The following is a 12,091-nucleotide window of genomic DNA, read 5'->3' on the forward strand; positions in this document are numbered from 1 at the left end:
TGGGAAGTAACCTGAAGTTTCTTCATAAGAGATGGTAGGAATGCAAAAAACAGAGTATAATTAGCAGGTTCTTAATAATGCCCTCTCACATTAATAGCTGGACACCAGGTGACGTACGTGCTCTGTTCACCTACCTGCTCACCAAAATTAAGTAAATTTTATTCTTTGGAAAGGGCTACTGTTTTTTTAATTCCCCCCAAAAGGTCACACTGCTTTCTGGATGCAAGACAAGTTACACAAGTTACGTAGAGGGCACATGGAAAACTGAGAAATGATTTTGGCATCCCCAGTCCTTGGTACTCCAACACTCCCGTCACAAAGCCATGAATTTCTCTGCTTTTCTGCTCCTCTAGTCCTTCCCCTTGCTCCACTCATCAACAGGCCACAGACTGTTCTCTGGCTTGTTCAGGATGAGGAACAAGGTCACCCCAATGCTCGTTAACACCTGGACATCTAGCTTGAACCCCACTGTAGGTCTCCATTGCCAGTGGTCAAGTCTTACACAGTCTGTGTAACTTTTGCAAGATACTGCCCTCACTGGGTATGGCATAAATGATCTCTTACTCAAGTTCTGATGGTCAGAGAGGTGATCAGGCGCAGGGCATAGTCAAGCAAACTATTTACATGTGGCCATTTTCACCCTTTTTTTTTTACCCCTGTGCACCCTCTATTTTCCCACTCTCGTTCCTCCCAAAACCACCTAAACCCCTCCCTTGTCCTGCTTTTGGTCCCTGCCTTAAAGATCCTTTAAGTCCTGCGTGAACTGCTTTTCCCCAGCATCCCACAGTATGTTCTCACCCCCAGGCAGGAACCCCTTAGTCGGAAAGGTGATCTGGAGAGCCATCCCCGATGACTCTTCCAGATGGATTTCACACCTGGACACTGGGGCTGATGGCTCTGCTGCGACAGCCCTGGGAGGGGCCCAGACAAGGTGGCTCTCTGTGATTTGAGTCCTTGATTTGGGTCCCTGCCTGCCATTGCGCACTCCTGTGCTCCTCCGGGCTTGTGCAGACAGGGCTTTGATGGGCTGATGGCCCTGGGAGTAGCCCAGCAGGGTGTTATTTGGGCTCCCCCTCCTGCCACCGTCTCTCTGAGCTCCTTTGTGGGTGCAGGGGAGGTCTATGACAAAACCTAACACTGACCAGCTCAGCTACCACCACATCCTTCTCTGTCCTTAAGTACGGTCTTGCCCCATTGTGTTCCATCCAGAAAGCTCCTGCAAGGACCGTCGGACCAACCACCTTAACCACAACTATCCTTCTCCTTAAAACTTTAAAGTTTTTCCCCCTCACTTCAAACATAAAGTTCATAAGGCCTTTTACAATTTAACCTTATTCCTCATGTTATTTCCCACTGAGTACCGGGATGACAGCTCCTAATTAGAGGCCCGGACAGCAGTTTCCACTGATACCTGCTAAACACAAAAATGAACACCACCATCTTCTCCCCTGCTGATCTTCAGGCTCGGGAGGAGCTTTCTCCACACATCTGGCAGCCTACCTTACTGCCTTACTGTTCTCACTGCACTGCTCACAACCGTGAAAACTGTCATGCTCCTGCTGTAGCGACATCACTCTCTCATTCTGAGTAATCCCATCCATTTCTTTGTATTCCCACCTGTCCACGGCCATCTGTTGCCTTTTATCTTGTAAGCATTTTGGAAAAGCACCAGGTTGTTTTTTTTCTCTGAATACCTGTTCTGAGCTCACTACAGTACAGCCCTAGAGTCCATGACTGTGGCTTGTAATGTCAATAGCAATACAGATATATTTTTTTTAATAGATGAAAAATACCCAGTAGTTCGGCTCATCTCAATTGTTTAAGACAAGGCTTTTGGGCAGAGCATAGTAAAGAAAATTTAAAACAGAACTGCCACCTTGATTATCAGCTATTTCTTCATCAGCTCTTTGGACTTCTTTCTTTCCTCGGGAGTACATATCGAGGTTTTCCTAATTATAAAAGAAACAAGGACGATCAGTCACACATGCAGAAAACCTGACATGGGCATATTTGGTGCCTATATAGTAACATTATCAAGGCACTCCATATACACGAAAGATTAAATTCAGGTACAGGACAGAATAGGAACATCATTCTGGCACCTAGGATTAGTAACAAGAATTTCTGCTCTAAGAAAGGATTTAGTACACACAATAGTTAAATACTTATCCAGATACAAAACTGAAGGTATCAATTAAGTACAAGTTAATAATCCAAGAGTGTGGCAGAACCCAGGAAAAAGCCATTCCTATCAGACAAAAAAAATAATCATATGGGCATTTGAGAGATGGTAAGATGATATAAAAGTACTATGGACAATTCTGGTTTTATTAAAAAAAAAATGGAATTCAGATCTAAAGAAAAAACTATGAAGATGTTTAAAAAATGAAGTGCCTGTCATTGAAAAGGACAGCAGAAGAACTTAATTTGAGCAAAACTAAGACAGAGGAAATATGATTGCTGTATATAATTTTAACATAAATTCCTCTAGGGATGGAAGACTACCTAAGCTCACAGGGAAGGCTGGTACAAGAGCAAACATCAATGAATTTAGTTTTTAGTAAGTCTTGAAGTGAAAATCCAAGCCCTGAAAACTGTTTGTAAACAGTGACCATTCAAAAAATCATAAGTCAATTCAGAAAGCGTAGAAGACGACATGTCTTTCAGCATATCACTGCTATTTCCTGTCTTCCAAAGAAGGCATTTGCTCCACCCTCAGAGGGCATCTGTAGCATGACCGTAACAGTAAGATGTTAAATTACAATTAGAGAGCAAAACCAAATGTTATTTTGGACTACACTATTCTTTGGAAGAAGTTATTTCAGCTAAATTAAAATTACAACTAAATAATTTCCCTTTGTGAAATACACCACTAATACAAAACCAGTAAAAGAAATTAGTATCTACTTCTTCTGCGTCATGGAACACCCCAAGGTCATCCATCATTCGCCGTCTACGCATCTTCTCCATGTCATCCATTTTTTGCAAGACTGCTTCTGCAGTACTAAGATAAAAATTTGACATGTAAGAGCAAAGACGGGCATGTAAAAGAACCCCATGTAAAACAGTACACATAATCAGTATGACATTTTAACACAGTATGCACAAAGCAAGAGTCATTGACACTTAGCCAAGTTTTTAAACACTACTTAAAAATTAGGTCAAGCGTTTGCTTTTTTTATAGAGATTTAAGGACAAGCATTTGAGAATTTGCAAACATACACTGTTTTCCGGTTTATTTCCCGCTCCCGCTGCACACAGTAAAAAAAAAAAAAATTATCTGTTTTAGTAGGAAAAGAAGAATTCTGAAGATCATAGTAAGATAACAGAAAGAAATTATGGCAGTTTTTAATAGTACTTAAGTTGCTGCACATGCTTGCATTAAGTTATTTTTATTTCACAGCCTTCCTCAGACAACAGGTTGCTTATTCCTCTCTTAACCGTAATTTTTGTGTTGGTTTTCCATGACTATGTATGCTGGAAAAAACATCCCACCGCTGTTACACTTCGCAAACCTTGCAGAAAACAATGTCAATTTGGGCTTCACAAAGAGAATTAAACCACAGACAGAAACACGAGGACTACTTCCCTCTGGCTGAATCCAACTTTCCTCACTATCTTCACTCAACTGAGCATTGCAAAAATATTCATAAGCATGGAAGAAAAGTTATTTAAAAATGAAGGCACTTCTGATGCTAAGAAAATTGATTGAGAGAGCAAGTTAACGCTACTGAAAGTCACAACATAAAGCGATCCTTTTGGTTTACCCCACCATACTTAAACCCACCTAGCCCATACATAAAAGGTGCTCCAGTATGTAGATCTCTCTGCAGCTGGCAATCCCAAAGCCAGAACACCAGTGGCCAATTTAAATATCGGCTGTGCCCAAATTCATTACACATGAGGCACCTTCCAAACACATCCCCCCGCACACACTCTCAGACCTGGAAACAGCCACAAGCACTTACTTCCAAAAAACTCAGGTTTAACAGCTTGGCTGCAAAGTACAAAGGCCCACACCTTACTTAAATCAATATATCAACAATAATTACAGGACATACTGGTGCAGGCAGAGGAAGAGGATATATCGTTGATATATATGCCAGGTCTGAGAGTGTGTGCGGGAGGATGTTGTTGCCTGATCAACAACAAAAGAATGTTAGAGGCTGGTAACAACACTCCGCAAATTCCAAGCCGTGCGACCCCGGTGGAACCCTACTGTTGCGGGCAGCTGCAGCCCAGCAGTTATCACAAGGAGGTATCACATACGTAAGGGCACATAGGGAAGTCTCAGCCGAACCACTGAAGACATTTAGCCCTTGCTACCAGGAATAATACCACCTTTCTCTGTTGTCAAAAGAAGGAGAATTTATGCCGATATTATGCCAATAGCACAAAGGCTTGCCAATAAGGCTTATTTCAGTAGCTTTGCGACATGATGAAAAAAAGCCCCACTTACTTTGTTATAAGTTTGTCAAACAAAACAGATTGATTTGTAGCGCTGTAACGACTTTGTGGAAGTCTGCAGCTTCGCCGGACCGCCAAATCACCATTTTCTTCATGGACTTGTTCTGCGGCTTTTGCATCAGCTCTGGTCTTCAGTGTTCTGGTGACTAAAACGCATTAATATATAACATATTTTGAGACAGAAAATAAGTTATTCCTTTTGTTTCACCATCGCTGTAGTAAAATGTAAAAATCTGCAGTGGATTGATCTTTTTCTTTAAATAGAAGTTATTATTTTAGAAGTTATTGTCATGACCACAGCATTCAACTTATATTACTTATGTTTCAACTACCTGCTTAAAAGCATGAGACTTTTATAGCAACTTCTTAATAGACTGGAAAGCTAATCTGGTGAAAACAAACACACAACTTTTGTTTCGTGCAGGAGGCAATTTATTCAAGTTACTTCTTCCTGGAAAAGTGAAAACAACCAGTGTTTCTCTCTAAGGTGTTTTTATTCCATTCATGTAAAATTGTATCTAATAGGTTTTTTTTTTTAAATTGTTTATGTGGGAAGTCTCCTAAGATGCATGTTTTTAGTACAGTGTTTAAACGTGCATCACTTTCGTTTTCTGCATCATGACACAAAAGCTCTAGAAGATAAGAAATGCTTCAAGATAAACTCCCAAATACCAAAGAACTCAAACGCTTGCCTGATTTTAAAAAAGATCTGCCCACTATTTACCACACAGCATCCTTTGCCATGGGTTCGTTACTTGCACTATCATTAAAACAGTTAAGAGAGGGCAGTGAGAGAGTAGTAGATACATCACTGTGTCAATCCAAACACAGCTATGCTTTGATCTCATCTTCATCACTAAGTATAAAACTAAGTTTGAGCCCAGTAAGTAACAATTTACAATGCACAATTAAAACCTGAATTACTACACACAAAGTGTATTTCAGGCCCCTCCCCATGTTCAGACCGTGGCTGGCAGGACGCTGCCTGGACCCAATGGATTTTCCCAGCTTCCAGCAAGCGGATTCCCAGTACCAAGCCTGACTGCATACTTGGCACGGCCATTCGGTTCCAAGGTAAACCGCGTAACTTCAGCGATATCTTCCCCACGTCAGAGGGTTTGTGCGTCTCATGACTGAATTACTTTTTAACTCACAGATATTATAATCTATCATACTGCAGTATTCCCTCCTATTTGCAAGAACATTTTTCAGTTATGTCGTGTCCTGCAGACTCCAGAAAATCCACATCACAAAGAAACCCGACCCAAGGAACAGATTCTCTAGTGCCTAAGAGCAGGCTGGAATTCACACTGCCTTCTCCCCAAGCCTGCAAGGAAATAATAGCACGTCCTCCTATTTGCACCTATCTCTTCATAAAATTCATAGGAAATTCACTATCTTTAAGGTATCTATTCTCACAACTTCAGCTGATTTTGGCTGATGAGTTCACAAGTTTTTGGGGCCAAGTTAAACAGCCAGAGTGACCAAATGCAATCCTTCTCAGAAACCAGGCTAAAAAGGAATCCTAAGGAATTACCACTACTTACCTTCTTTATATTCTTCTTTTTTTGGGTCTGATTTTGGCTTTGCCACCTGCCTACATTAAGAAAGAGGACAGAAGAAAGGAGAAAAGAGTTACTGTAGTAGAATTATCGTACAGAGGTATTATATCCTATCATACTGTATTGCATCGTATCGTTCCCCTGCAAGACTGGGGAACTTCACCAAGTTTATAAGCTGGTGCTCCACATCATGCAAAGAAAAGCCTGTGGTCCACAAGGAGGATTCAGATCCAGTCTGCCATGGACCATGTACACAGTTTTTTTAAGGGGAGACGTTTCCTAACCTGCTAATCTTGAAGACTCAATAAGGCAAATAATATCTCAATAACCGAAGTGGAAGAGAGATCTCACAAGAGTTGGGAAAAGACGCATGTTTTTTATACAAGCAGAAGATTTTTACTAAGAAGAGTGATTCTAGTTCTAAGATACTGTCACTGACATTAACATAATCGTATTCCCCCGCAGATTTTTAGCTGTAGATTTATCATGATGTGACTCATTGCGCATGCTTTCACTTTTCCTTTTCATTCTATAAATTCAGCAGAGATTGGACATCTAGAAATACAATACCTCGTCAAGTGTCTTCGATTGATGTTTTCACTTAATATTTCCATGCTTTTGTCAAAGCTAGAGTCTGAACAGGGTGGCATGTTTTTTCTCATTGATCTTAAACAGTGTCCATTGAAACAATCAATTTTGCCAGAGGAAAATTCCTAGGAAAAAAAAGAAATAAGAACTTATTTATCTGAACCATGTATGTCGAGCTAAGAAGGAAATTCTGCCTCATTTAGGCAAGTTTATTCTGTAACTCTCATTACTTGACAGCAGTGCAACTAACAGCAGGTAAGCCTTGAACCACTGCTGCACTAAAAAGTAGCTCTCAGAAAAAAAATACCACCAGCTTTCAAAGCTAAAGCTCCCCTCTGCCATGCTCTTCTTGGGGACAACTTGAGCTTAATATCCTTTGAAAAAGTTGCTGCAGCAAAGCCTCTCATATAAACTTATAATTTCATGAAAAAAAAAACACCCAAAACCTTTTATTTCAAAATTGGTTCAGAGGAGCAGCCAAGCTTGACCTTGCATGTCCTGGGATTAAAATCTAGTCAGGAGAGTTTTCCTCCTATCTCTGTTCCATTTATGACTACGTTAAAAGATTTCCTTCAGAAGAACAGCATTTACTCACAGGAAACCAAAGTGAACTCAAGATACCTTTTTTATGTCTGTTAATCTTGTTCACATCAGCATTTCTGCAAGGAGGGCGAGTGCTATCACTTTTACTAGGTGTGGAAAGATCTGATGACCATGAGCGGGGGCTTGTTCAGTTTACAACCCAAAGTTTCCTTAAACATATGCCGAACTAAATCTCACACCGAAAAGGGCAGAAAAGAGACCAGACTCTTTTACTTCTTGACACTAATGTTACCAAGAGGTACTCCCATTAGTAGTTGATGGAGACGATGATGGAAGCGTGAAGAAGGCTGCTACAAGAGGACAAAGATGAACACCCAGTGAGAGCTCAGGCCACCTGATCAGCCCTGAGCCCCAGAGATGGGCCATCCTCTAACTGTCGGATGTCTTCTCTTTAGTCCACCTAGAACCAGCCGTCCCCAACGTTCTTCTCATTCTTTGTCCCCCATGACAGCTTCTCATGGTAAGACAGACCTTTTGCAGGAGGAGGATTTCAACCACCTTTCCTTCGTCATTCATTTTAAAGAGCACCTCCCTTCCTGCAGTTCTCCAGGCTGGTGGAGCGAGGCCTCACGAGATGCTTCCCACAGCTGGCTTTTGAATTGGGGCATCCGAGATCAAACCCCTAAAGGTATTTTCTGTTTCTTGGATCCAGTGAGGATGGATATAACAAGACCTAAAGCTTTATGAGAGGCAGCCTGATCTGTCAGAGTCACCTTTAACATTTTTCCTCTCAAAGGTTTAAGAAATGGTAACAAAAAGCCTTTCAACTTTTTAATTTGACAGAGCCCAAGGTTTATTTGAGGAAGGCAGGTTTTTGTGCACACTCACACACAGGAGCATATAAAGACTTTAACTACTTTCAGCATTTGTCACTGAGACAACTAGAAAAAAAAAAACAACTCTAGACCAAGAAATAATGATGTTCTCTCGCTCTCAGCTGCAAATATACTCAAACTCCTGCAGCTGGTATGCCTATGGCTTATATGACATCCTATAAAATCTATAGGCATGTCTGGGAACTACCTATAATGTCAGGTTATGTGATTAAAGGCTAATCCGCATGAAGGAAAAGCAGTGGAGGAGCCCCGGCAACCGCTCCTCAGGAGGCCACCGGCCAGCCCCAGGCCCGGCTCCAGGGTGAGGGACCCCGGGGCCACCTCACAGACTGAGTGAGGACCCCGGCCGAGAAGAGGACTCCTTGTGGGACGCCGATCACCACTGTCTGTCCCGCCTTCTCATTTATTCATTTAATGGCACTTCTATCTGTGTCCTGGGGCACAGAGGTCCGAGTGCCAGCGAGGGGAGAAGGGGTCACACCTCCTCACAGCCTGCGCCATCGCTAACAGAGGCCAAGCCAGCGTAGCTGGGGCTGGAGTTTTGGGAACCAGCTACTGGAGAGGCCACAGGTCTGGGCCAGGGACCCGTCTGTGCCTGTGCATGAGGGAACTGGGAGACCAGGCCAGCCGGGGCCAGCTACTGGTTTGACTGAGCGTCTAAGGACAGGTACAGAGGGGTATACATAGTGCCTGTGGACATATGGGGTGTAAATACCAGCAACTGGAGCGGGGCTGCGCACCTCTGGGGCTTACACAGCGGCTGGCAGCCCCTGGGGAGACCCAGAGGTGGCTACAGACAGACTGGGTGCCCAAGACCAAGTGACACAGGCATCCCTATTACATACGTGCATCTCTGTGTGTCTGTTTTCCCACTAACAGGTTTTTGTGTTGCTCAGCCAGAGAAGGAAGAAGGATCAGGCCATCACAGGGCCACCGGGTTCAGCTGCTCCCAACATACAGCAGAGCTTTTTAGGAAAGAGGCTTTATTTCTAAATACATGCTCCCTTGTGAAATTAAGACTCCAAAGTCGGGAGCAGCTCTGGAAGATTTAGCTTGCTTAAACTCCAAGATACAGGAATTGCAACTGACGCTTTGGATATTTCTACTTCATTGACCTAGAAGTAAATATTCCTTGGGAGACGCCTTCGAGGTTTGCCATATCAGTTAGAAGATGACTGCAATAATACACTTCACAGATCTCTGGGCCAAATCCCAGACTGGAAGAAGAACAAACACTTAGAGAATGTCAGCACAAACGTTAGAAAAAAAAACCCAAACAGTATAGTGACCTGGAAAATCTTTCTATATATACTTATGCACTTGTTTGCTTTGTTTTTTTTAATGTATTTGCAATGCAATGTTCACAACATAATACTTGTGATATTCGTTATCCTCTGTACTGTCTTTTTGCCTTAATCTTGGCTCAAATTAGGACACAGTTACAATGTATATTGCTAACTCTGAGCGTCTTCCATTCGTAGGAAGGCACCCCAGTTCTGTGCGATGGCAGACACCAAGAACTATAGGTTAATTCCAGCAAGCTTCCAGCAGAGCAAGAGTAACTAACTCCTATCAACGGGCTGAAAAAACACACTCAAGAAGTGAAACTCAGTAGAAGCAAATGGCTAAACTGGAAAGATAAGGCAACCAGAAGAAAGAATTTTGAAAAGTATTTCAAAGTTTGAAAGCATTTCATATTTTATTACTTTTCTCATGCTATAGGAAGTGATTAATACAAAGTGATTTCTAAAAAGTCTTTTTACAAAAACTGTATGTTAGCTATCTAGTATCTCTTGAGGAAGTAACTCTATGTTGAGGTACTATCAGAACAGATAAACGTGCTTAACTGCAACAAGGCTGTGAGCTCTGATGCTGAGATCCCTACACAGACGAGTCATGAAGACTCAGCCTGGAAAAGTGCCTCCTTCCACTCTGCCCAGACAAAAAGCGAAGTCTGGAGCCCACTGCCCTCAAATACACGTCACAAGACAACAATCTTGTTCAGCTTGGGGAATTAAGCCAGGGTTATAGACCTGCAGAGACACAGCTTCCAAAGGGACACTTTGGATCTGCCATGGGACTGGAAACATGGAAGAAGATAAATCCATCAGCGGCTGGTTTACCTTAGACTTTCTGCTGTATGCTCCTTACTCTCTATGGATGATATAAGCTGAATAACTAGAGACAAACTGCTTGCTGATACAGAAAAAACTGCAAAAGTTGCCACCACCGAGTCCTTGTATATCTACAAATTTGGAAAGAGGCATTAGGACTTGAATATGCAGCTAGCACCAGCATCATCATCTGTCATCTAGGGCACTTGTGTATCATCTCTGCAGTTAAAACACTCCAGCAGAGCCCGGCCATCCTACAAATGAGGTAAGAACAACTCCATGCCTCAAAGCATGGCAAAGGTCTGCAAAAAGGTAAAAAAAACCCAAAACAATCCAAAACAAAGAAGAACCTTACAACCAGTTTCATAATGATGATTCTGCATTGGTTTCAGCACAAAGTTTACATTTAGCTTCCTCATTCCTTTTCTCCACACTGAGAACGTGTGCCAGCTGCTTTATCTGCCTCGCTCTGCACAGCCCTCCCCTGGGTGCGCAACGGGCAGCTCAATTCCCTGTGGCCTCTGAAAACCGTTTCTAGCATAAACTACAAAAGCAAAGCAGTCATCTTTAAGCCACGGATTTCTTCCTTCTTACTTCAGTAGTCTTGAAAATAATGGGAAGAAAAATTATTTTAAGCAACTGAAAATTCTGAAAGAGTTCTGTTGGAAGGAAGCAGAGTCCACGACAAGCATCACTGAAGAGCAGACCACTTCTGGGTTGGACCTGGTCTGCCTTTACTTGTCATGGGAATGCGGAGAGGAGCCTGACCCTGACTTGGAAGGGGCAGAGAAGAGTTTTAGCTTTTGAAGTCTACGTTAAAAAAAACCATGAACTTCTCAAAGTGGAATGGTTCAGTTATTAAAATAGCAACACTCAGCTGCAGATAGCATGGACTCCTTAATACTGTTTATAATCATGTAAGTTGTCTCTTTTCCACTAGGCCTTTTTCCTAAAATTATATAAAACTTAAGAAAAATTTTCGGCGTTTTAGGTTACAGACATTAAGCGCTTTAAGTACAAACTAGTCATGATTTCTAAACAGAGCTTCGTTTTTAGAGCATCCAAAGTAGTACCTGTATACACTTGGCTAAAGACTATTTCACAGACGCTTCAGGACAGCTCGAACACAGTTATGGGTCGCGTACATTTTGCGTCGAGCGCTGGTTTTGATGCATTTTGGTCATCAAACCAGCGAGCGCTGTTTCTACGAGCACTACCACAATTAAAGCGAAGCGGTCTCTAAGATCTCTTTAAGATCACTTTTTAGGTAACACATTTAAGCAGAGTAAGCGGGGAAGGGGAGATACCGATAACACACCGAACCACAAGGCGACGGGGGAAGTTTCTGTCGGCGGGGACGCCCGGGACAGTCTCGGGGGCTGTCACCGCTCCCCGGGGACGGAGGCTGTGCCGACCCCCCTTGGGCCGCAGGGGGACCCGGGACGGGCGGCGAGGCTGGGGCAGGGGGGGAGGCAATCCCAGCTGCTTCTTCACACGGGGCCACGCAACCGACCGCAGCTGTAGGCTCCTACCCTAAATACTCATTTTTGCCCACCCCCCCTTTTTTTGCCCGGTACTCACGGCCTCGCCGGTTCTCCGGCTCCTCCGGGATCCCGCGGCCATGGCGGCGGCCGAGGCTGCGCCGGAGCGCGTCCAGATGCGGCGGCTACTGCCGCTGCCCAGCGAGGGGGGCTCCAGGGAGATGAACTCGGAGCTGGAGTCCATCAGCTCGAAGGGGGGCCGGGGACGGCGGCGGCTGTCGCGGGGGGCCGGGACGGGCGGGCGGGCGGCACTGCTCCGCAGGACCACCATGGCGGGGCGACAGGGGGGACGCCGCGGCGCCCTCCCCCCGGATCCCCCCGGATCCCTCCGCCTCTCCGCCTTCCTACCTTCCTTCCGCTCGCACCGAGGCCCGCCGCGG

General features: G+C 43.8%; 1 protein-coding gene across 1 annotated transcript in view; it reads right to left on the reverse strand.

The window, feature by feature from the left end:
* The window catches only part of ATAD2 (ATPase family AAA domain containing 2), a 40,358-nt gene extending 28,316 nt beyond the window's left edge, over positions 1-12,042 (reverse strand). The window contains exons 1-6 of the mRNA XM_063327490.1: positions 11,752-12,042; positions 6,600-6,742; positions 6,015-6,064; positions 4,460-4,613; positions 2,908-3,004; positions 1,877-1,949 (exon numbers count right to left, since the gene is read on the reverse strand). Of these exons, the coding sequence (XP_063183560.1) occupies positions 1,877-1,949; positions 2,908-3,004; positions 4,460-4,613; positions 6,015-6,064; positions 6,600-6,742; positions 11,752-11,982 (748 nt within the window). The 5' untranslated portion in view covers positions 11,983-12,042. The remainder of the gene's footprint in view (positions 1-1,876; positions 1,950-2,907; positions 3,005-4,459; positions 4,614-6,014; positions 6,065-6,599; positions 6,743-11,751) is intronic.
* Positions 12,043-12,091: the final 49 nt, after the last annotated feature.

The sequence above is a fragment of the Chroicocephalus ridibundus genome, chromosome 2, assembly GCF_963924245.1.
Source record: "Chroicocephalus ridibundus chromosome 2, bChrRid1.1, whole genome shotgun sequence".
Lineage (NCBI taxonomy): Eukaryota > Metazoa > Chordata > Aves > Charadriiformes > Laridae > Chroicocephalus > Chroicocephalus ridibundus.